At 44.7% G+C, this 25,947-nt stretch overlaps 1 protein-coding gene across 7 annotated transcripts in view; it reads left to right on the top strand.

Annotated features, from left to right (window-relative positions):
* Positions 1-25,947, top strand: part of LOC120555401 (CSC1-like protein 2) — a 50,452-nt gene that overhangs the window by 21,035 nt on the left and 3,470 nt on the right. For 4 of the 7 annotated variants that reach the window (XM_039794091.1, XM_039794086.1, XM_039794078.1 and 1 more), the window contains 15 exons: positions 1,248-1,299; positions 6,070-6,178; positions 6,504-6,574; positions 10,772-10,852; positions 12,119-12,242; positions 12,974-13,107; positions 13,927-14,064; positions 14,347-14,500; positions 19,084-19,190; positions 21,281-21,367; positions 21,448-21,513; positions 22,450-22,612; positions 23,076-23,181; positions 24,518-24,685; positions 25,716-25,831. In XM_039794091.1, the coding sequence (XP_039650025.1) occupies positions 1,248-1,299; positions 6,070-6,178; positions 6,504-6,574; positions 10,772-10,852; positions 12,119-12,242; positions 12,974-13,107; positions 13,927-14,064; positions 14,347-14,500; positions 19,084-19,190; positions 21,281-21,367; positions 21,448-21,513; positions 22,450-22,612; positions 23,076-23,181; positions 24,518-24,685; positions 25,716-25,831 (1,676 nt within the window). Of the gene's footprint in view, positions 1-1,247; positions 1,300-6,069; positions 6,179-6,503; positions 6,575-10,771; positions 10,853-12,118; positions 12,243-12,973; positions 13,108-13,926; positions 14,065-14,346; positions 14,501-19,083; positions 19,191-21,280; positions 21,368-21,447; positions 21,514-22,449; positions 22,613-23,075; positions 23,182-24,517; positions 24,686-25,715; positions 25,844-25,947 lie in introns of all 7 variants that reach the window. The other 3 variants (XM_039794117.1, XM_039794108.1, XM_039794124.1) reach the window with 1 other exon arrangement.

The following is a 25,947-nucleotide window of genomic DNA, read 5'->3' as shown; positions in this document are numbered from 1 at the left end:
TCGCAATCTTTGTTAAAGGCATAACATGTCAAACACTTCTGAGTTAAGTATTGTGATGCTCCAGCCAGGTGAAATACAGGAAATCCACAAGCATTGTTCTTGAACTTGTTAAGAATACACATTAAAGTGCTGTCAAGTTATTAATGAAATCAATATAATTAATGACTCTTATCAAACATATTTTTTTATATTTTTATTTAATAATTTCCCCTGACAGAAGACAAGCAAATGGCGGACTTGGTTGAAATGTGAAAGAACAGCCATGGCAAAAAAACAACTCTGAATCACTCACTTCTCATTGGCTGCCAAGGTGGCGGGTAGATCGACAGTTTTACCCGCCAATGGCAAAATCCACCCGCATTTGGTGCGGGGTCGGGTGTTCATTTCAGGCCCTGACAGAAAGGCACCGAGACAGGAAGGAGAGGGGCGGAACTTTATCCTGGACATGTTATTGTTTAAATGAATTATTTAAATTTGACCGTATGTCCTCTAACAATAAACAAGCCGTTCTTTAATCGTCGTAAAGTATCGGTTGTCCAGGCGCCGGTATGTGAGACCCAACCCTGCCTGCAGGTCTGTCAGCTGTCTGGTGGTGTTAGCCTGGACCCTGATCAGGGTCTGTATTACTGTAGTACCAGCAGTAGAAGTACTCAGTCCCCCCCACCCCCCACCACCAATAATCAAAATGTTGGTTGCTTTTTTTTTTTGTGGACAATTTTTGAGATGGTTTTTTTCCACCTTTTTTGGGGGCAATTTAGGCCTTTTATTTTCATAGGACAGATGAAGACGTGAAAGGGGGAATGACATGCAGCAAAGGGCCGCAGGTTGGACTTGAACCCGCGGCCGCTGCGTCAAGGAGTAAACCTCTATCTATCTATCTATCTATATATATATATATATATATATATATATATATATATATATAGATATATATGGACACGCGCTCTACCAGCTGAGATACCCGGGCGGCCACATTTTAAGACGTTTTAGTTGCCTTTTTCGAGTTTTTGTCTCTGTTTTCAAGTTCTTTCTGATGTTATTGTGGCTCTTTTATTAATCCATGCAGACAGGGACCCCCACCCTGGTAGTTAGTGTGCGTGTCAGTGTGATCAGTATTGTAGAGAACCTGTCGGTGTACAGTTCCATGCTGATGGAAACTGGGTTCCCAGTGTGTTAAAATGACGACTTCACTGTATGAAATCAGTCCTGAATGTTTTCTGATGCCTTCTGCTTCGTATTTATTCCAGAAAACAACGCCTACAGCTTCGGACGCACCACGATAGCCAACCTGAAGTCTGGGTGAGTCCAGGAGCATTTCTACTGAGTCATAAAGCATGTAATCTGCCGCCGTAGAGCGGGATCGTGTCCATCCAGAAGTCTGTACTGAAGTGGGAATTACGTCTAAAAGTCAGGCCCAAAATAAGGCCCTAAGGCCAGAGAAGTCTGACTCCAATTACCTAATGATATGATGAATCCCACTATGAACCACATACATTATCATTCATTTTATACTTTAACACAGATTTTTATTCTTATTGTATAATGTCGACTGATATTTTCAGGAATACATAGTCATTGAAATTTGCCGAAAAGTATTGGTTAAAATGCATATGAACCCTGGACTTAATGTTTACCAAAACACAAGGATCCATCTGAGACGAAGAGGGTCTCTGTGTGGTGCAACCTCCTCTTCCGTTCTCACAACCTTCAAACAATGCACCTCTAAGCCATAAAATCCTAAACTATTTTTATGACTTAAGCTTCTGTGCATCAGAGGTTCACCTGGAGTACTTTTATAACACAGCTGTGGGTTCACAAACAGAGTCTAAGTTTCCCTAGCGACAGACATCAAGTCAGAGCCGGTCCACCAAGATCTCGTCTGAATTATGAGCCCTGATCTGTTCTCTCCCTCAAGCTTTTATCCATTTCTCACAGGGGGGGCGTCGTCTTGTTTCTAGACAGAAACTGGTATCTTCACAGACTCTCACACCAAGGTCGGGGCCTCTGTCTGGTGCAACTTCCTCTTCCGTTCTTGCAACCTTCAAACAATGCACTTCTAAGCCATAAAAGCCTAAAAAAACTATTTTTATGACTTAAGCTTAACTTTCTGTGCTTCAGAGGTCACCCGGAGTACTTTTAACCACTTCCTCAATGACTAACACAGCTCTTCTGCAACGAGCACATACACACATTTTGTTTATAAAATCTTTCTACGGTACAAGGAGAACAAAATGCTGTTCAACTGTTCAACCAGACCGACATCTTGTCAGCTGAAACAATAGAGCTGGACCCAGTTTAGAAAATGCATTTCCTGCAGAATTGCGTTGCGTGTGAATGCTGGAAGCTGAAAAGCTAAACTGAATTGTTGGCTTAAATGCATAAAAGGAAGGTTATGTAGAAATATGAGAACAAAAGCCCACAACCTTAAATGCTTTGCACTGATGAAGACCTGACATGAAATAACATGACATGTAAAAGCATGTGAGACCTGGGTTTGGTTTAGCTGAACTGTGAGGTGAAGAAGAGTTCAAAGTGAGGGTTTGTTTTGTACTCGGAGAACAAAACGGTTCAGTCAGACTGACGAGTGAAAGGGCCGAGAGACAAAAGATCCCTCTGAGCAACAGTTGAATAAGAAGATAAGAAATCAGCCGTCACTGGTGGAAGAAACTGGGAGCTTAGCATCAAAAAGTGTGCAGATTTAAACAGCACTGACGACTTTGTAAGTGTACAGTTTAGAAAGACTGTACCTGCACGTGGCGCTAGTCGACGCTAGTAGCTGGCTTTCACACCGTTAACCCTCGCGGCGTCTTCCCCGTCGACCAACAAGCAGCTTTTTGTTTTTCTCGGTCGTCTTTTTCGACACTTTTGCGTTTTTTTGAAGTTTTTTTTTTTACTTTTCCAAAGTTTTTGAAGATTTTCCCACATTTTTTGTCACTTTTTTCAATGTTTTTGACATTTTCTTTCTACGTTTTTCAACGTTCTTTTATCAGTTTTTCTTTACATGTTATATAATTGATTAAAACCCCCAAATTCAATGAAAGTAGTGAACTGATCATGTATTTAACTTGTGAAGAGCGTCGTATGGAACCATCCACAGTCATTTAGTTTTAAAATTTGGTTGAAATTTGAAAATGCACATTTCTGATATAGAAACTTTTTGAAAATGAGTTTAGAAAGACTGTACATGTAACCAGTGTAACCAGTAACATTGCTCAAACACAGCGTTCGTGGTTCGACTGGTCCTGACTGTTTTCCCAAGATGGCGCCTACAGTCTTTATAAACTGTCTTAATAAACTGTCTGTACACTCCCAGAGTTCTCCATGCTTGTGTCTACATGTAGGGACCTCATTCTGCCACCGTGGAAGTCTGGTGGTATTTGGAGCCTTGTTAGTGGTGGAGAAATAGAGATTTACCCTCTGCCCTGAAGGCTAGCGTTAGCAGCTAACCTCCGGTGTTGCTCTAACTTGTTTAAAGCTACAGGCGCATTAGATTACCATGACAACATGTCCCAGAGAACGGTCGACTCGGTACGCACACGTTATTAACCCCCTAGGGTCATTTTGCGCTGAAATTGTCCTTTAAAGGGTAACTATCGTTTTTTTCCAACCTGGACCCTCTGTCTCCATGTCTGTGTGTCTGAGTGTCTGAACCTGGTCCAGTATTAAACCAGAACCGAGCTGTAATGTAACCCTACAGGACTAATGTTCAGCAGCAGTTAGAGTCACTAAAAGTTCTGTTGTTGCTGCTGACAGACTCAGATTATTATTCTAAGTGTCTGACAACATTATGGGATGGATCCCTTAAAGATCCATCCCAAGAGAAATCTCTTTAAGACCTTTCTGTTTAACCAGAAACAGCTCTGAGGTCGCCATCACCAAACCCACCAGACTCCATTTAAAAAACAGGACTTTTAGCGTGTATAGAGCCAGCATATCTCCACATGTAAATCAGTAAACTGTGTGTTTATTTAGAGTTGTGATGGTTGGTTAAAGTGGAAAGACGACCCAAAAACAGCTTTTCATAGTTTTAGTTTCTGTCCACTTTGAATGAAGTGTGTTTTACATAGGCCTGTCACGATAACAAATTTTGCTGGACGATAAATTGTCCCAGAAATTATTGCGATAAACGATAATATTGTCATCGAGAGACCATTTGCATCTAATATAATGATAATGTCCAAATAATAGGCCTAATACTAATAATACTACTACTACTACTACCACTACTACTACTACTACTACTACTACAGGTACACCTTTTCAAAGATCAATACACTTTTATTTCTAAAGAATATTTAACACTGGAACTGGAAGACATTTTAAATATCCACAATATGTCTTTGATCTCCTTTGGTATGTCATCTTTCACGCTGATGTAGGCTACAGTTGTGGAATTGCCGTTTGTGACACGTAAGTTCTCAGACTAGAGACTCTGTACTACATTTTACAATTATTTAACACTAAATATTACATTTAAATAATATATAATAAAAAATAAAATCTAAATGTATGGCTAGCTGCCACGTGGCGAGTAAATGTACCAAAATAGTTCTGTTTTCAGCCTTCATTGTTAATCATAACACACACACACACACACACACACACACACACACACACACACACACTTTCCACACTCCGTGTCCGCGGGGCGACAGCGTAGGCTTGTACCGTTAATGTTCGGTGCACATTCATCCGGACCTGCGTTCCTGAAACCGCTTGCGAGACTGAAGAGTCCAAGGCGCGTGTATGTCCGAGCCCGTCTCCACAGTCTCCACCTGCAGGTTGTCAGCTGTGTGGTTTGGAATGAAACGGAGAAAACGCCGGGCCGCCCGAGTAACACGGTGGATATCGCTCATATACTTTCTTTTGGTCGCCTAACTTTAACGGCAAGTGCTGCAGGAAACCCTGCCCCAACTCTGTCGCTCTCTCCGCCTGGAGTAGCCTACCGCCCACACAAAGACCATGCCCCTCACAAGAGGGTTCACTCCTCGTTACGCTAAGGAACCGAGAGTGGTCCTCCAGTCTCTTTGGTAGAGAGAGAAACGAGGAAAATAAACAAGCATGCAAACGGAAATTATCGCGGCCGGAAAAATTATCGAGCTCATTTTTTCTTATCATGCGATAACTCGATTTATTGACTATCGCAACAGGCCTAGTTTTACGATGATAAAAGTCCTGATTATTTACATGGAGTCTGGTGGAGTTTGGTGATGGTGATTCGGGGCTGTTTCATGTTAAACTAAAAGGATCTTACTCTTTAACTAAAAGCTCTATCTCTGTAGGGATCCATCCCATAATGTTGTCAGACGCTTAGAATAATAATCTGAGTCTGTCAGCGGCTCAACGAGCCCTTTTTGTGAAGGTAAATACAAGCTGCACATTTGCCCTTTATCTTACGTTACATACAGCTTGTTTCTCCCTGCCGACTGCAGCGATCGTGCTAAATACTGGACCAATGTCATAGATTGTTGTTCCCATCAGTCACTTAGACACAAAGACATAGGAACATAGGTCCCAGGTTGGTAGTTACCCTTTAATCCAACAGTCCAGTCCTCTTCTTCTCCCAATGTTTCAGATCTCAGTTCCTCTGTGTGTCCAGAACGCAAAATTACGAATCCCACTATGGCCACGCCAAGACCCGCCCTAGGAAGAAGCTCGATTGGTTGTGGTTAGGCATTTGAGCTTGAGTGGTTAAGGTTAGGATAGCCGATTGGTCAGGGGATCGGACCTGAACACATGGGGTTAGGTTACCTTACGTTCTCGTGGAAGCCTGGCCAATAAATGCTATTGAAAGGCGGGTCTTCCGTGGCCATAGTGGGATTTGTAATATCGCGTGCAGTACACAGTTAGCCTAGCTTAGCATAAAGACTAGAAGCAGGGGGAAACCGTTGCTGTTGTTGGGGGATACAATTGCATCTCCCAACAAAAGATTTGACATGTTGAGAGGTTTATGTAAAAACTGACTGTGTGTGTTTGTGTTTAGGACCAATCTGCTGCTAACTGTGTGTGTGTGTGTGTGTGTGTGTGTGTGTGTGTGTGTGTGTGTGTGTGTGTGTGTGTGTGTGTTAGGACCAACCTGCTGTGGCTCCACACTACGTTTGCCTTCATGTACCTTCTGCTGACCGTCTACAGCATGAGGAGACACACGTCCAAGATGCACTACAAGGAGGACGACCTGGTAGGAGGAGAGAAGCCCCGCCCCTTCCTGTGGTCACCATGGGGATTAGTTTCAGCTAAAATGTGTCCGCGAGTGAACAGGGAGAGACAGATCATGTTTAGATCCTGTTTGAGTTGAGCCATGAATTACACAGCTGATGTTGGTCAGTTTATCAAGTGAAGAAAGTCTGTTTGTCATAAAACTGTTAAAGTGTCAGACTGAGTGTGTGTGTGTGTCTGTCTGTCTATTTATGTATGTGTGTGTGTCTGTGTGTCATATGAGGCCTGCAGTGTAATGTGTTTTAATCACAGTTGTGTGTGTGTGTGTGTGTGTGTGTTTCTTGCAGGTGAAGCGCACTTTATTCATTAACGGCATCTCTAAATACGCCGAGGAGAGTCAGATCAAACAGCACTTTGAGTGAGTTCACTGCTCTTCTTCCTCATCCTCTTCCTCATCCTCATCCAATGAAAAATGGTCCTTCAGCTCCTTAAAGGTGTTCACATGTCCGGGAACATTTTACCTCCAGTTCTTAACGTGTGTTTTCACGTCCTAAAGCCGCCAGAGCTGCGTGTTGTTTAACGTGGTGAAGGTGGAGCAGTGAGTCTCTCCACTGTTAAACACAGTAAATAGTCAGATTGACCCTCATTTATCAAAAGTGCGTACACCAAATTTCCAGCGTACACCCAAAACCACGGAGACTTTGAGATTTATCAATATGGACGTTGGCGTACGGCACGCTCAACTCCTACGCAGCTCAGGAGGTGGTGTACATGGACGCACGTTTTGACTTAGTGCGGAAATGCGCAGAAAAACAATTCCTAACACCACAAAACGCACTGACAGACTAAAAGAAGACCTCTATGCGCCGGTCTGCAACAGTGTTTTAGCCTGGGGGTCTGTACAACATCGCACAGGAAGACACGGTGCCATAAATGTAGCGATGGAGCCAGATGAGCCGATGCCCTGAGAGCAGTGTCCAGAACAGCCCCAACTGGGGGCTATACCAAGGAGACAGGATATTATTCCTCACTTTAAAAGGTAGCCTATAGTGTTATGTTTGGCAATGATATTCAATACAGGAAACATAACGATGCACAACATTTTTATTTATTCTTCAGGTTTTTGTTTCTCTTTCAAGTGAATGATTTATTCCTGCCATTGACCGAGTTATTTCGGCTTGTTTTTCCAGCCCCTCTGCTAACAGGGTCCAGCACGGGGGGGCGGAGGACAAGCCCTCTCCGTCAGCTGTTGCCTCGTTCTGACTCATGAAAAAAAACACAAATAAAATAAAAGACACTGCATAAACTCCGCTACCATGTGTTTATTTAAATATAGGTACACCTACATGTAGGCCTAAGAGATTGCAGTATAAGCCTGTATATTACTACTTCAGCTGGAGTCTGATTTACTACGGCAACACTGTTGACAGCATCAGTGATCTCATTCTTTCTCCAGCCTTTAATACCAGTGTTCAGGCTGCCAAATAGTCACACGTTAGTGCAAATGAACCGGAGATATCAGGGTTTCAGTCTCCACCTCTGAGAAGTGCCGCTTCTCAGCCGGATTACGTCTCGCCATGTCGTGAATTGTAGGGGCGAGGCCTCCAAACCCAGAATATATTGGGGCGTGCTATTCTAATGACGATCGTTTTCAGCCGCGGCATTTATCAAGGCCAGGTATGGCGTACGCCTGGATTTCAAAGGTAGGCACAGCTTCATAAACCAGGCGGTGAGAGGAGCGTACGCATAATCTTACGCCAACATGTACGCCCGTTTCTACGCAAGAATGATAAATGAGCGCCAATGTCTCTACTATCAGAGGACAGGCCTGGGACATACAGGTGACATGAGTGGAATGGTTTCTGGACAAGTCAGTAGTTGTGTATCAGTCAGTAGTTGTGTATCAGTAGTTGTGTTTCAGTCAGTAGTTGTGTATCAGTCAGTAGTTGTGTATCAGTCAGTAGTTGTGTATAAGTCAGTAGTTGTGTTTCAGTCAGTAGTTGTGTATCAGTCAGTAGTTGTGTATCAGTCAGTAGTTGTGTATCAGTAGTTGTGTATAAGTCAGTAGTTGTGTTTCAGTCAGTAGTTGTGTATCAGTCAGTAGTTGTGTTTCAGTCAGTAGTTGTGTATAAGTCAGTAGTTGTGTTTCAGTCAGTAGTTGTGTATCAGTCAGTAGTTGTGTTTCAGTCAGTAGTTGTGTATCAGTAGTTGTGTATAAGTCAGTAGTTGTGTATAAGTCAGTAGTTGTGTTTCAGTCAGTAGTTGTGTATCAGTAGTTGTGTATAAGTCAGTAGTTGTGTTTCAGTCAGTAGTTGTGTATCAGTAGTTGTGTATCAGTCAGTAGTTGTGTTTCAGTCAGTAGTTGTGTATCAGTAGTTGTGTATAAGTCAGTAGTTGTGTTTCAGTCAGTAGTTGTGTATCAGTAGTTGTGTATAAGTCAGTAGTTGTGTTTCAGTCAGTAGTTGTGTTTCAGTCAGTAGTTGTGTATAAGTCAGTAGTTGTGTATAAGTCAGTAGTTGTGTATAAGTCAGTAGTTGTGTTTCAGTCAGTAGTTGTGTTTCAGTCAGTAGTTGTGTATCAGTAGTTGTGTATCAGTCAGTAGTTGTGTTTCAGTCAGTAGTCACTGTCGCACTGCTTGCTCTTGAGGGACTTATTGTAATTGTTGGGGCTTTGTAAATTATAGAGTGTGGTCTAGACCTACTCTATCTGTAAAGTGTCTCGAGTAGGGTTGGGTACCGAAACTCGGTGCCAATAGGGAACCGGTGCCGACGTAAACGGTAGTAACGAGACCGAATAAGAACGAAAATTTCGGTGCCTCATTTCGGTGCTTGACTTCGGTGCATGTAACGTTAGCCTACCTTTAGCTAGCAGCTGGATTAAACACCGGTAAAATGCTGACAGCTAACGTTAAACAGTGTAAAGTGTGACTGTATTTCACTGTGGAGGACTTCAACAGGATGTAACAGTCTGCTCTGCAGCGCAGCAGCTGCCGTTGTCGCAATTCATAGATATACAGTAGTAGTACTAGTAGTACCATAGATACAGTATATACTATACTATATACAGTAGTAGTACTAGTAGTACTAGTAGTACTATGTTTATATGGTCGGAATTAAACAACACAGACGGTGCGTTCACTTGCAGCTGCAGTTGTCGGAATTAAACAACACAGACGGTCGCTTCAGCGTAGGTGAATTAAACAACACACGCGTCACTTGCAGCTGCCGTTGTCGGAATTAAACAACACAGACGGTGCATTCACTTAAAACAGGTAGCCTCGTGGTGCATTCACAGTATTTGTAAAATACCCTTTTCCCATCTGGGGTTCAACAGCAATTTACTGGTGAAATAAGTTATTGTTATAGTTATTACATTATTATTAAATCTTTAATTTTGACCATGTCCTTAGCAATAAACAAGTCACTGACTGTTGTTAACTACCCTTATTTTTTTTTTTACTTTATTGAAAAGTACCGATTCAGGCACCGTTTAGGCACCGGAACCGTTTTAAAAGTATCGATTTAGCACCGGAACCGAAAAAAAACCAAACGATACCCAACCCTAGTCTCGAGATAACCTATGTTATGATTTGATACTATAAATAAAATTGAATTGAAAATATTGAATAGTTGTGTATAAGTCAGTAGTTGTGTATCAGTCAGTAGTTGTGTATCAGTAGTTGTGTATAAGTCAGTAGTTGTGTTTCAGTCAGTAGTTGTGTATCAGTAGTTGTGTATCAGTCAGTAGTTGTGTATCAGTAGTTGTGTATAAGTCAGTAGTTGTGTATCAGTCAGTAGTTGTGTATCAGTGTAGTTGTGTATAGTCAGTAGTTGTGTATCAGTAGTTGTGTATAAGTCAGTAGTTGTGTATCAGTCAGTAGTTGTGTATCAGTAGTTGTGTATAAGTCAGTAGTTGTGTATCAGTCAGTAGTTGTGTTTCAGTCAGTAGTTGTGTATCAGTAGTTGTGTATCAGTCAGTAGTTGTGTATCAGTAGTTGTGTATAAGTCAGTAGTTGTGTATAAGTCAGTAGTTGTGTATAAGTCAGTAGTTGTGTATCAGTCAGTAGTTGTGTATCAGTAGTTGTGTATAAGTCAGTAGTTGTGTATCAGTCAGTAGTTGTGTATAAGTCAGTAGTTGTGTGTTTAAGCATGACAGGAGGTCACTTCATTCTTTTAGAACATGCGTCAAACTGAAGCCCCGCGGACCCAGTCCTGCCCCTAACGTTATGTGTGTTAGCTGAACTCACAGACAGTCAGTCAGCCTAAAACTGACATCTGGATGTTTGAGTTGGTAACTAAATGCTTTCTGTACGTAACATCTGACATAACGTTACCTTAGTGTCTCTCTGCTGATTCCTCTCGTCTGTTTCCACTTCCGTCTTCATAAAAACTCACTTTTTGTGGTCGGCAGCTTCTAAAAACTCAAGTTCTGGGTTCTCTATATTGTTGTTAGTGCATATCAGCACACAGCAGCTTTTAGACATGTTTCTGTTGTTTGCTAGCAGACGGAATAACGACGAGGAAACCTCACACGGTTACTAGTTAATAGAGAGCAGAGATCTGCTTCAGATGTGCAGGACGGGATCATGTTTTGATGTCTTGTTCTTCTTCTTCAGACAGGCGTACGAGAACTGCACGGTGCTGGAGGCTCGGATCTGCTACAACGTGGCCAGACTGATGTCTCTGAACGCAGAGAGGTGAGACACACACTCGGACCTTTACTGACCTCACAGTTTGATTGGTTGACATTGCCCAGGATGGGCTACTCAGGAGATACGGAGCAACATGTTTCTCATGTGTAGGGAAAAATGGTTGTTGATATTTTGTCTCGTAAAGATTAGCTACAATGTAGACCTATGTGAAGTAGAATTTAAACCAAAGACAAAGCTCCCTGTGTGCACAGTTAAGCTCAGACTTCCCATGTTTCTGCTGATGTGAACAACAATCTTTGAAATTATTCCAGTATTTATCGATTTAACACTGTAACTGGGCTGCAGTGTAGCGCTACAGGACAAATGTTGAAACATGAAACAGCCCCGAAATCACCATCACCAAACCCACCAGACTCCATGTAAATAATCAGGACTTTTAGCGTGTATAGAACCAGCATATCTCCACCAGACTCCATGTAAATAATCAGGACTTTTAGTGTGTATAGAGCCAGCATATCTCCACCAGACTCCATGTAAATAATCAGGACTTTTAGCATGTATAGAGCCGGCATATCTCCACATGTAAATGGGTGAATTAAGGGTTTATTTCAACCAAACCAGAGTGGTGATTGTTGGAACAGTGGAAAGATGAACCAAGACGGCTTTTGATAATTTTATTTAGTTTCTGTCCACTTTTGAATGAAGTGTGTTTTACGATGATAAAAGTCCTGATTATTTACATGGAGTCTGGTGGAGATATGCTGGCTCTATACACGCTAAAATCTGATTATTTACATAGAGTGTGGTGGAAATATGCTGGCTCTATACACGCTAAAAGTCCTGATTATTTACATGGAGTCTGGTGGAGATATGCTGGCTCTATACACGCTAAAAGTCCTGATTATTTACATGGAGTCTGGTGGAGATATGCTGGCTCTATACACGCTAAAAGTCCTGATTATTTACATGGAGTCTGGTGGAGATATGCTGGCTCTATACACGCTAAAAGTCCTGATTATTTACATGGAGACTGGTGGAGATATGCTGGCTCTATACACACTAAAATTCCTGATTATTTACATGGAGTCTGGTGGAGTTTGGTGATGGTGATTTCGGGGCTGTTTCATGTTAAACTAAAAGGATCTTACTCTTTAACTAAAAGGTCTATCTCTGTAGGGATCCATCCCATAATGTTGTCAGACACTTAGAGTAATAATCTGAAACTGATAGAGGTTTATTTTGGGGTTTTATTGAACATCTGAAAGAATAACTGAGCTCACTGAGCCAAACGTTGGCTGTGCTGTCTGTCAGGAAGAAGACAGAGCGCAGTAAGAAGTTCTTCACCGACCTGATGGCCAAGGAACACGTTCCCACGATGATTAACCCCAAACCCTGCGGACACCTCTGCTGCTGCGCCATCACTGGCTGCGAGGAGGTGACCCTACACACGCTACAACGCTAACGCTAACACTACAACACTAACGCTAACACTACAACACTAACGCTAACGCTAACACTACAACACTAACGCTAACACTACAACACTAACGCTACAACGCTAACGCTAACACTGTAACACTAACGCTACAATGCTAACGCTCTGCTCACACACACACACTGAGGCTACATCTCATTCCCCCTGCTCTGGTGTTTCTCCCTCTCATTCCCCCTGCTCTGGTGTTTCTCCCTCTCATTCCCCCTGCTCTGGTGTTTCTCCCTCTCATTCCCCCTGCTCTGGTGTTTCTCCCTCTCATTCCCCCTGCTCTGGTGTTTCTCCCTCTCATTCCCCATGATCTGGCGTTTCCCCCTCTCATTCCCCCTGCTCTGGTGTTTCCCCCTCTCATTCCCCCTGCTCTGGCATTTTCCCAAGTCCCAGCAGCTCACTGAAGTTTAAACCAGTAAAGTTTACTTTTTGGTTTTCTGTTTCTTGGGTGAAAATATATAATTTTAAACAGTTTAGTTTAACAAATCCAGAACTAACCGATATCCCAGGTCTGATTTGAGATGTTGGGTCGGGTTGTCGGGGTGTCGGGGGGTGTTGTTAGCCAGGTAGCAGTGATTGAGCAGCCTCCCGTGTGGTTTGGGGTGTTGGGGGGTTGTTGAGGGGGTGTTGTTAGCCTGTTAGCCTGTTAGCAGGGATTGAGCAGCCTCCCTTGTGGTTTGCAGGAGGAGGCCGTCAGCTACTACACCAAGAGAGAAGCCAAGCTGAAGGAGGAGTACCGCAAGGAGAAGGAGAAGGTCCACACCAAGCCGCTGGGCATGGCCTTTGTCACCTTCCAGAACGAGTCCATGACCGCCATGTGAGCCTGTCTGTCTGTCTGTCTGTCTGACTGTCTGTCTCTCTGTCTTTCTGACTCTCTGACTCTCTGTCTGATGTTTTTGACTCCTTCTACTCCTCCCTTTAACCCTGTCCCCTCTATCTCTGTCTCCTCCCCCTCTGTCTCTGACCCCTCCCCTCTATATATGACTCCTCCCCCTCTGTATCTGACTCCTCCCCCTCTGTCTCTGACTCCTCCCCCTGTCTCTGACTCCTCCCCCTCTGTCTCTTACTCCCTCCCCTCTGTCTCTGTCTCCTCCCCCTCTGTCTCTGACTCCTCCCCTCTGTCTCTGTCTCCTCCCCCTCTGTCGCTGACTCCTCCCCCTCTGTCTATGTCTCCTCCCCCTCTGTTGCTGACTCCTCCCCCTCTGTCGCTGACTCCTTCCCCTCTGTCTCTGACTCCTCCCCCTCTGTCTATGTCTCCTCCCCCTCTGTTGCTGACTCCTCCCCCTCTGTCGCTGACTCCTCCCCCTCTGTCTCCTCTCCCCTCTGTCTCTGACTCCTCCCCCTCTGTCTCTGAGTCCTCCCCCTCTGTCTCTGACTCCTCCCTCTCTGTCTCCTCCCCCTCTGTCTCTGACTCCTCTGTCTCTGTCTCTGTCTCCTCTGTCTCTGACTCCTCCCCTCTGTCTCTGTCTCCTCTGTCTCTGACTCCTCCCCTCTGTCTCTGACTCCTCCCCTCTGTCTCCTCTGTCTCTGACTCCTCCCCCTCTGTCTCTGTCTCCTCCCCCTCTGTCTCTGTCTCCTCTGTCTCTGACTCCTCCCCTCTGTCTCTGACTCCTCCCCTCTGTCTCTGTCTCCACAGTATTTTGAAGGACTTTAACGCCTGCCAGGTTCAGGGCTGTCGCTGTCAACAGGAGCCGCAGTCGTCTCAGTTCAGCGAGGTTCTTCACGTCTACAACTGGAGCGTTTCGTACGCGCCCGACCCGCAGAACGTCCGCTGGTACGTCCACAGAAACCTTCCCCGTCTACAGCCCCGTTCAGACCAAAGGTTCCCAGCCAGACCAAACGGAGAAGTCAGCTGCTCAGAGACTTGCAGGAGACTAATGTAGACACAAATCTTTGGTCTGAACTGGAATTTAAATCAGAATGGAGTTTATTGCCACAGTAGTTGCCCGACGTGGAATGTGCCTGTTGTGATTGTTGCGTAGATACCCAAACGGACATATGAAACATACAGCTAAATAATGAGCTTTACCTGCCGCGTGGCGGTTTGTCCCTGCAGGGAGCACCTGTCGCTGGGCGGGATCTCCTGGTGGATCCGCTGCTTCATCATCAACGTCATCCTCTTCCTGCTGCTCTTCTTCCTCACCACGCCCGCCATCATCATCTCCACCATGGACAAGTTCAACGTCACCAAGCCCGTTGAGTATCTCAACGTAAGAGCTGCAGCTAACCTTCGCTTTCATTAGCCACTAATGACAGACAGACAGACAGAGAGAGACACAGACAGACAGAGAGTCAGACAGACAGACATTATCCTAAATTTGAAGTCTTGGTAGTGAGTCAGACAGACAGACATTATCCTAAATTTGAAGTCTTGGTAGTGAACATTGTCAACAACCAATGGGTGCTCTTCCTCCAGCACCAAAAAGGAAGAAGCAAACAGCTAGAGACAGTGTTGTTTGTTGTTGCTATGGCACCGTGCTAAGCTAAATGCTAAAGAGGGAATGTTGCTGATGTGCAACCCTTCTGAAGCAAGTCATCCAACAGGAGTTTTACTGGCGGATAAACACAGACCTCCAGGTACTGGAGACAATCATCTATATGTATAGCAGAACAGAACATCTGCAGAAACATCTGTTTTTCAATTCAGATTCATTACATTCATGAAATCAATTAAAAAGTATAATATTAATACAAATATACAACAAAAACTTTAAAATGGGTTTGAAAAATAAGTCATTTTCTGTTTTGGTTTCAACCCAGAATTTTCATTTGGGTGCATCACTAGTTTAAAGAAATGCCAGCAAACCAGAGCAGTTAAACAGCTAAAGACACAGGGTAACGTCACCTTACATGCAGCTAAAGACACAGGGTAACGTTACCTTACATGCAGCTAAAGACACAGGGTAATGTTACCTTACATGCAGCTAAAGACACAGGGTAACGTCGCCTTACATGCAGCTAAAGACACAGGGTAACATTACCTTACATGCAGCTAAAGACACAGGGTAACGTTACCTTACATGCAGCTAAAGACACAGGGTAACGTTGCCTTGCAGCGCAGCAAAGACACAGGGTAACGTTACCTTACATGCAGCTAAAGACACAGGGTAACGTCAACTTACATGCAGCTAAAGACACAGGGTAACGTTGCCTTACATGCAGCTAAAGACACAGGGTAACGTCGCCTTACATGCAGCTAAAGACACAGGGTAACGTCACCTTACATGCAGCTAAAGACACAGGGTAACGTTGCCTTACATGCAGCTAAAGACACAGGGTAACGTCGCCTTACATGCAGCTAAAGACACAGGGTAACGTTACCTTACATGCAGCTAAAGACACAGGGTAACGTCGCCTTACATGCAGCTAAAGACACAGGGTAACGTCGCCTTACATGCAGCTAAAGACACAGGGTAACGTTACCTTACATGCAGCTAAAGACACAGGGTAACGTCGCCTTACATGCAGCTAAAGACACAGGGTAACGTCACCTTACATGCAGCTAAAGACACTGGGTAACGTGGCCTTACATGCAGCTAAAGACACAGAGGAATGTCGCCTTACATGCAGCTAAAGACACAGGGTAACGTGCCTTACATGCAGCTAAAGACACAGGGTAACGTCACCTTACATGCAGCTAAAGACACAGGGTAACGTCACCTTACATGCAGCTAAAGACACAGAGGAACCTTACCTTACATGCAGCTAAAGACACTGGGTAACGTTGCCTTACATGCAGCTAAAGACACAGGGTAACGTTACCTTACATGCAGCTAAAGACACAGGGTAACGTTACCTTACATGCAGCTAAAGACACAGGGTAACGTTACCTTACATGCAGCTAAAGACACAGGGTAACGTTACCTTACATGCAGCTAAAGACACAGGGTAACGTCACCTTACATGCAGCTAAAGACACAGGGTAACGTCGCCTTACATGCAGCTAAAGACACAGGGTAACGTCACCTTAAATGCAGCTAAAGACACAGGGTAACGTTACCTTACATGCAGCTAAAGACACAGGGTAACGTCACCTTAAATGCAGCTAAAGACACAGGGTAACGTTGCCTTACATGCAGCTAAAGACACAGGGTAACACGCCGTACATGCAGCTAAAGACACAGGGTAACGTTGCCTTACATGCAGCTAAAGACACAGGGTAACGTTGCCTTACATGCAGCTAAAGCCATAACGTCGCCTTACATGCAGCTAAAGACACAGGGTAACGTTACCTTACATGCAGCTAAAGACACAGGGTAACGTCGCCTTACATGCAGCTAAAGACACAGGGTAACGTTGCCTTACATGCAGCTAAAGACACAGGGTGCAGTTGCCTTACATGCAGCTAAAGACACAGGGTAACGTCCCCTTACATGCAGCTAAAGACACAGGGTAACGTCGCGCTTACATGCAGCTAAAGACACAGGTAACGTTACCTTACATGCAGCTAAAGACACAGGGTAACGTCGCCCTTACATGCAGCTAAAGACACATGGTAACGTCACCTTACATGCAGCTAAAGACACTGGGTAACGTTGCCTTACATGCAGCTAAAGACACAGAGGTATGCTGCCTTTACATGCAGCTAAAGACACAGGGTAACGTCGCCTTACATGCAGCTAAAGACTCAGGGTACGTCGCCTACATGCAGCTAAAGACACAGGGTAACGCGTCGCCCTTACATGCAGCTAAAGACACAGGGTAACGTTACCTTACATGCAGCTAAAGACACAGGGTAACGTCGCCTTACATGCAGCTAAAGACACAGGGTAACGTCACCTTACATGCAGCTAAAGACACTGGGTAACGTTGCCTTACATGCAGCTAAAGACACAGAGGAATGTCGCCTTACATGCAGCTAAAGACACAGGGTAACGTCGCCTTACATGCAGCTAAAGACTCAGGGTAACGTCACCTTACATGCAGCTAAAGACACAGGGTAACGTCACCTTACATGCAGCTAAAGACACAGAGGAACGTTACCTTACATGCAGCTAAAGACACAGGGTAACGTTGCCTTACATGCAGCTAAAGACACAGGGTAACGTTACCTTACATCCAGCTAAAGACACAGGGTAACATCGCCTTACATGCAGCTAAAGACACAGGGTAACGTTACCTTACATGCAGCTAAAGACACAGGGTAACGTTACCTTACATGCAGCTAAAGACACAGGGTAACGTCGCCTTACATGCAGCTAAAGACACAGGGTAACGTCACCTTACATGCAGCTAAAGACACAGGGTAACGTTACCTTACATGCAGCTAAAGACACAGGGTAACGTCACCTGACATGCAGCTAAAGACACAGGGTAACGTTGCCTTACATGCAGCTAAAGACACAGGGTAACGTCGCCTTACATGCAGCTAAAGACACAGGGTAACGTTGCCTTACATGCAGCTAAAGACACAGGGTAACGTCGCCTTACATGCAGCTAAAGACACAGTGCAGCGTTACCTTACATGCAGCTAAAGACCGGGGGTAACGTTACCTTACATGCAGCTAAAGACACAGGGTAATGCGTGGCCTTACATGCAGCTAAAGACAGGGTAATGTTACCTTACATGCAGCTAAAGACACAGGGTAACCGCGCCCTTACATGCAGCTAAAGACACAGGGTAACGTCGCCTTACATGCAGCTAAAGACACAGGGTAATGTTACCTTACATGCAGCTAAAGACACAGGGTAACGTCGCCTTACATGCAGCTAAAGACACAGGGTAACGTCGCCTTACATGCAGCTAAAGACACAGGGTAACGTTACCTTACATGCAGCTAAAGACACAGGGTAACGTCGCCTTACATGCAGCTAAAGACACAGGGTAACGTCACCTTACATGCAGCTAAAGACACTGGGTAACGTTGCCTTACATGCAGCTAAAGACACAGAGGAATGTCGCCTTACATGCAGCTAAAGACACAGGGTAACGTCGCCTTACATGCAGCTAAAGACTCAGGGTAACGTCACCTTACATGCAGCTAAAGACACAGGGTAACATCACCTTACATGCAGCTAAAGACACAGAGGAACGTTACCTTACATGCAGCTAAAGACACAGGGTAACGTTGCCTTACATGCAGCTAAAGACACAGGGTAACGTCACCTTACATGCAGCTAAAGACACAGGGTAACGTCGCCTTACATGCAGCTAAAGACACAGGGTAACGTCACCTTACATGCAGCTAAAGACACAGGGTAACGTCACCTTACATGCAGCTAAAGACACAGAGGAACGTTACCTTACATGCAGCTAAAGACACAGACGTCGCCTACATGCAGCTAAGACACAGGGTAACGTCGCCTTACATGCAGCTAAAGACACAGGTGTACGTCATCTTACATGCAGCTAAAGACACAGGGTAACGCGGCACATTACGGCGTAAAGACACAGGGTAACGTGCCTTACATGCAGCTAAAGACTCAGGTGACGTCACCTCACGTTGCAGCTAAAGACACAGGGTAACATCGCCTTACATGCAGCTAAAGACACAGGGTAACGTCACCTTACATGCAGCTAAAGACACGGGGTAACGCGTTTCTTGCAGCTAACAAGGGTAACGTCACGTTACCTGCAGCTAAAGACACAGGGTATCGTTGCCTTACATGCAGCTAAAGACACAGGGTAACGTTGCCTTACATGCAGCTAAAGACACAGGGTAACGTCACGTTACCTGCAGCTAAAGACACAGGGTAACGTTGCCTTACATGCAGCTAAAGACACAGGGTAACGTCACCTTACCGATCTGTGTCTCTGACTCTGTGCCGTGTTGTGTTTTTTTTTTTCTACCAGAACCCGATCGTGACTCAGTTCTTCCCCACTCTGCTGCTCTGGGCTTTCTCCGCTCTGCTACCCACCATCGTCTACTACTCCGCCTTCTTCGAGGCTCACTGGACCAGGTAAACACACTCAACTAAACTCAGGTAACACTGGACCAGGTAAACACACTCAACTAAACTCAGGTAACACTGGACCAGGTAAACACACTCAACTAAACTCAGGTAACACTGGACCAGGTAAACACACTCAACTAAACTCAGGTAATACTGGACCAGGTAAACACACTCAACTAAACTCAGGTAACACTGGACCAGGTAAACACACTCAACTAAACTCAGGTAACACTGGACCAGGTAAACACACTCAACTAAACTCAGGTAACACTGGACCAGGTAAACACACTCAACTAAACTCAGGTAACACTGGACCAGGTAAACACACTCAACTAAACTCAGGTAACACTGGACCAGGTAAACACACTCAACTAAACTCAGGTAACACTGGACCAGGTAAACACACTCAACTAAACTCAGGTAACACTGGACCAGGTAACAATCCAACGCAACTAAAAGTAACACCAGGTAAACACACTCAACTAAACTCAGGTAATACTGGACCAGGTAAACACACTCAACTAAACTCAGGTAATACTGGACCAGGTAAACACATCAACTAAACTCAGGTAACACTGGACCAGGTAAACACACTCAACTAAACTCAGGTAACACTGGACCAGGTAAACACACTCAACTAAACTCAGGTAACACTGGACCAGGTAAACACACTCAACTAAACTCAAAACTCACTAGCCACTTTGGCGGGTAGCGTGCCAGTGTGGAGCGGCCTGACAAACGAACACAGCTGTGACCCAGTGTGCCACCTGTTTTATTTTTTTTACACTGTTTTGATGCATTTTTCAAAATTGTTGTCTCTTTAACAACGTTTTTGTTAGCCTGACGAGCCATTGGCTCCCCATTGGCAGGGCTCAATCCGAGGGGCGGGATAAACAGTTGTCTTTCAAATTCCCTCTGCACGCAATAGGATAGCGCTCCAACCAATCAGAACAACGCTAGCTGATAGATTAAACTTTAAACTCCTGACACATCTTCCTTTTTTAAGAATTACTTCAGAGCCGTTCTTTGTTCTTTTCTCAGAGTCGCGGCCAAAGCCGATTCCAAAGACCGCTGTTCGCCAGCAGCAGGGAATTCACGCACAACCGTCGAAACTCTGCCGTCATTATGTTAAGCCCCGCCCACCGACTCTATACACAATGTGATTGGCCCAGCTATAGTTTGGTTTTTACAGCTCGCAAGCCAATGGAGAGTTGCTAGAGGACCCTGGCTGCAGATTACATTTGCTGCTGCTAGGGTGGTCTAGATCTTTATTGCTTTTTTGGCCCTTTTACAAAAAAAAAATTGTGTTTTCTTTAAAGGAACACGCTGACTTATTGGGACTTTATCTTATTCACTGTATCCCCCAGAGTTAGATAAGTCCATACATACCCTTCTCATCTCAGTGCGTGCTGTAACGCTGTCTGACGGCTCCACCGGTAGCAGCCCAGCACAGAACATGCAGGTAACTGGTTCCATCTTACTGCTCCCAATAAGACGTTAACATAGCCTGTTCCTATTTACATGTGTAGTGCTGTACAAGTACAGCGTGTACAAATAACAACGTAACATGAGACACAGCCATCTTCCAACCGTAAACAAACCGGGAACTATATTCTCAGGCAGGCTTGCTGCAAAGCAAATCACTCCGCCCAAGTAGCAGAAGTAACTTCGCCTTCTGAGAATATAGTTCCCGGTTTGTTTACAGTTAGAAGATGGCTGTGTCTCATGTTACGTTGTTTTTTGTACACGCTGTGACTCTACAAATCACAACATGTAAACAGGAACATGTTGGCGTTATTTTGTCACTTATTGGGAGTAGTAGGCTAGATGGAACCAGTTATCTCCAGGATCTGTGCTGGGCTAAGCTACCAGTGGAGCCGTCAGACAGCCTTACAGCACGCACTGAGATGAGAAGGGTATGTATGGACTGGTCTAACTCTGGGGGTTACGGTGAATAAGACAAAGTCCCAATAAGTCACCGTGTTCCTTTAAGTTTGACTCTTCTGATGCTTTTTTTCGACGTTTTTGACGTTAAACTTTGAGTTACATCTGAAGTTAGTGGAGTCTCTGATTGGCCGTGTGGTTTGTGTCTGCAGGTCTGGAGAAAACAGGACGACGATGCATAAATGCTACACCTTCCTGATCTTCATGGTTCTGCTGCTGCCGTCTCTCGGCCTCAGCAGGTAATAAACACGCAGACATCTGTCCCCGGTGACCTTTGACCTCCGCTGTCCCGTTTACTCAAACCTCTCTCTGTTTTCAGTCTGGACGTTTTCTTCCGCTGGCTCTTCGATAAGAAGTTCCTGGCTGATGCCAAAGTCCGATTTGAGTGAGTCTGTGTTTTATTATTTCCAGTTTCTGTCCTGTACTATACGACTGTTATTTCTCACTTATACTTATCACATTGTTAAAGGGTAACTTTGGTATTGTTTGACCTGAGTATTATTACAGTTTTATTGGACCAGCCCTGGAAGAAGTATTCAGATCCTTTACTGCAGTAAAAGTACTAATACCACACTGTAAAAGTAACTGACTCCTCCAGATGGATCACTTCCCATTTGCTCAGCATATCCATCTGGGAACTTTCCGTTGGAGAACTTTTGGGAAGGGGCGAAAATCCTGGTTAGCTGATTGGATAAACCATCTGTCTATCACCACCTATAGTTGGTAATAGACGGGCCAAATCAACCAATCAGATCAAACTCTTGCCGAAACCAGTCGGGAGAAGAGCAGAAACATCTTTTCCTCCCAAAAAAGCCTCCAGTGCCGTTTTTTTTTGTTGCTCTTCTTTCAATGAAGGAATACTTTCTAATTCAGATAAAACTCGCTGCGATAGCTACGCTCATCTCATCCGAGGAAGCCGCCACGTTGTTTAGACTGAACAGTCGCTTCTCGTTGGGTCACACCTAAACCCGCCTCAAAACCAACGCTGATTGGTCGGTCGTTTGGCCAACGGCTCCAAATGTTCTCTATCTCAAGATACCAGACTGATCTGAGAGGAGAAAACTGGAGCTCGCCAGATCAGGACGCTCTCACCAGGCTAGTGTAAAAGTACTCTGTTACAAGTTAAAGTCCTGCAGTGAAAATGTAACTTGAGTAAAAGTCTGTAAGTATCATCAGGAAAAGAGTAGAAGTAGAAAGTAGCATGAACAAGTACCTCAACATGTGGACTGAAATACAGTACTGGAGTAAATGTACTTAGTTACTTTTCCCCCTGCTGGGTTGGGGGCTGTGGTCTAACGGAGGCGCCATGTGTCCCCTTCAGGTGCGTCTTCCTGCCAGATAACGGCGCGTTCTTCGTGAACTACGTGATCGCCTCGGCGTTCATCGGGAACGCCATGGACCTGCTGCGGATCCCCGGCCTTCTGATGTACATGATCCGGCTGTGCCTGGCGCGCTCGGCCGCCGACCGCCGAAATGTCAAAAGGGTGAGGAGGACGCACCGCGGTAGACGTGTTTCAGACTTAATTCCCTACACCACTGCCGCTTTTACTGACAGATATCCCAACACTTTGTGTCTTTTTTTTATTCAACATCAATCAATCAACATTTATTGAGATAGACCTTTACAGCAACCAGCAGGTATCCAAAGTGCTTCACATCAGGAACCAAGAATAACACAACATATCATACAACATATCATACAACATATACAATATATCATACAACACAAGGAATGAAAACAGTCAAATCAGAAAAGGTGACATAGAAACAGGAGGAGGAGACCACTACTTCGTATTAAAAGCCTTTCTAAACTAATAGATTTTGAGTTTGGACCTAAAACGAGCTCCATCTGTAATAGTGTGAATATCAGGGGTGACTTGTTCCAGAGTCTCGGGGCAGATCTGGTGTGTCTGTTTCCTGTTCTGAACTCTGTTTGTCTCCCCTCAGCACCAGGCCTACGAGTTCCAGTTCGGAGCGGCATATGCCTGGATGATGAACGTCTTCACCGTGGTGATGGCCTACAGCATCACCTGCCCCATCATAGTACCCTTCGGTCAGTACTACAGTACTACTACACACGCTCTCTGTACTACAGCACTGTCTCTGTTATACAGAGTGTGTGACAACATAATGGAAAGGATACCTACAGAGATAGACTTTTAGTTAAAGAGTAAGATCTTTTTAGTTTAACATGAAACAGCCCCGAAATCACCATCACCAAACTCCACCAGACTCCATGTAAATAATCAGGACATTTATCATCGTGAAACACACTTCATTCAAAGTGGACAGAAACTAAATAATACTACCAAAAGCCGTCTTGGTTCATCTTTCCACTGTTCCAACAATCACCACTCTGGTTTGGTTGAAATAAACCCTTAATTCACCCATTTACATGTGGAGATATGCTGGCTCTATACGTAAAAGTCCTGTTATTTACATGGGTCTGGTGGATATGCTGGCTCTATACGCGCCAAAAGTCCTGATTATTTACATGGAGTCTGGTGGAGATATGCTGGCTCTATACACGCTAAAAGTGCTGATTATTTACATGGAGTCTGGTGGAGATATGCTGGCTCTATACACTCTAAAAGTCCTGATTATTTACATGGAGTCTGGTGGAGATATGCTGGCTCTATACACTCTAAAAGTCCTGATTATTTACATGGAGTCTGGTGGAGATATGCTGGCTCTATACACTCTAAAAGTCCTGATTATTTACATGGAGTCTGGTGGAGATATGCTGGCTCTATACACTCTAAAAGTCCTGATTATTTACATGGAGTCTGGTGGAGATATGCTGGCTCTATACACTCTAAAAGTCCTGATTATTTACATGGAGTCTGGTGGAGATATGCTGGCTCTATACACGCTAAAAGTCCTGATTATTTACATGGAGTCTGGTGGAGATATGCTGGCTCTATACATGCTAAAAGTCCTGATTATTTACATGGAGTCTGGTGGAGATATGCTGGCTCTATACACGCTAAAAGTCCTGATTATTTACATGGAGTCTGGTGGAGATATGCTGGCTCTATACACGCTAAAAGTCCTGATTATTTACATGGAGTCTGGTGTAGTTTGGTGATGGTGATTTCGGGGCTGTTTCATGTTAAACTAAAAGGATCTTACTCTTTAACTAAAAGGTCTATCTCTGTAGGGATCCATCCCATAATGTTGTCAGACACTTAGAATAATAATGTGAGTCTGTCAGCAGCAACAACAGAACTTTTAGTGACTCTACCTGCTGCTGAACATTAGTCCTGTAGGGTTACATTACAGCTCGGTTCACGGCTGCCGGTTACAGCTCTCTCGCTCCATACTGGACCAATGTCCAGGCTGAAAAACAGCGAAGCTTCCCTTTAAATCCTCTGTGTGACTCCCTGCAGGTCTGATGTACATGCTGCTGAAACACCTGGTGGACCGGTACAACATGTACTACGCCTACCTGCCCTCCAAACTGGACAAGAAGATCCACTCGGCAGCGGTGACCCAGGTGGTGGCGGCGCCCATCCTCTGCCTCTTCTGGCTGCTCTTCTTCTCCACCGTACGCACAGGTAAGCCCCGCCCCCCGGGCTGCACAACTAATCGCAAAGTTATCGAAATCGCAATATGGGCTGTAGCGCAATATCCAAATCGTGCATGTGTAGGTGTAGTGGCAATCTGACAACAAAAAATGCCACTGGAGGGAATTTGAAGGCATTTCCAACTGCTGCTGGTGCAAATGATGAGGTCTGAAGACTTTATTTATGAATGCATTTAAAACCTCTAGAAATAACTGACCGTGCAACAATCAGATTACCACACACACGCGCACACACACACACACACACACACACACACACACACACACACACACACACACACACACACAGGGCTACGGTGGGAGTACTCAGGTCCTGATCCTAACCTAACCTCTGGGATGGTGGTGATTAGCACACAGACACACAGGTGATGTAGTGACCTACAACATTCACACAAACTTACCACACACACACACACACAGACACACACAGAGACACACACACTCACATACACACACACACACACACACATACACACACATATATGTATGTATATACATTTACATAAACTGTATATACATTTGTATATGTACTATTTGTTGTGGTTGAATGCTAGGTGATGCTTGGTGATGCTTGGTGATGCTAGGTGATGCTAGGTGATGCTAGGTGATGCTTGGTGATGCTTGGTGATGCTTGGTGATGCTAAGTGATGCTAAGTGATGCTTGGTGATGCTAGGTGATGCTAAGTGATGCTAGGTGATGCTTGGTGATGCTAAGTGATGCTTGGTGATGCTTGGTGATGCTAGGTGATGCTAAGTGATGCTAGGTGATGCTAAGTGATGCTAGGTGATGCTAGGTGATGCTTGGTGATGCTAGGTGATGCTAAGTGATGCTAGGTGATGCTAAGTGATGCTAGGTGATGCTAGGTGATGCTTGGTGATGCTTGGTGATGCTAGTGATGCTAAGTGATGCTAAGTGATGCTTGGTGATGCTAGGTGATGCTAAGTGATGCTAGGTGATGCTAAGTGATGCTAGGTGATGCTAAGTGCTAATGTGCCGGCAGGTTTCGAGACGCCGACGTCGATGTTCACCCTGGTGGTGCTGATCGTCACCATCGTGGTCTGTCTGTCTCACGTCTGCTTCGGACACTTCAAGTACCTCAGCGCCCACAACTACAAGGTACACACTCGGGTAATTACACAACTACAAGGTACACACTCAACTACAAGGTACACACACAGGTAATTACTCAACTACAAGGTACACACACAGGTAATTACACAACTACAAGGTAC

This window comes from Perca fluviatilis, chromosome 1, assembly GCF_010015445.1.
Source record: "Perca fluviatilis chromosome 1, GENO_Pfluv_1.0, whole genome shotgun sequence".
Classification (NCBI taxonomy): domain Eukaryota; kingdom Metazoa; phylum Chordata; class Actinopteri; order Perciformes; family Percidae; genus Perca; species Perca fluviatilis.
This window is presented reverse-complemented; position numbering and strand designations above follow the sequence as displayed.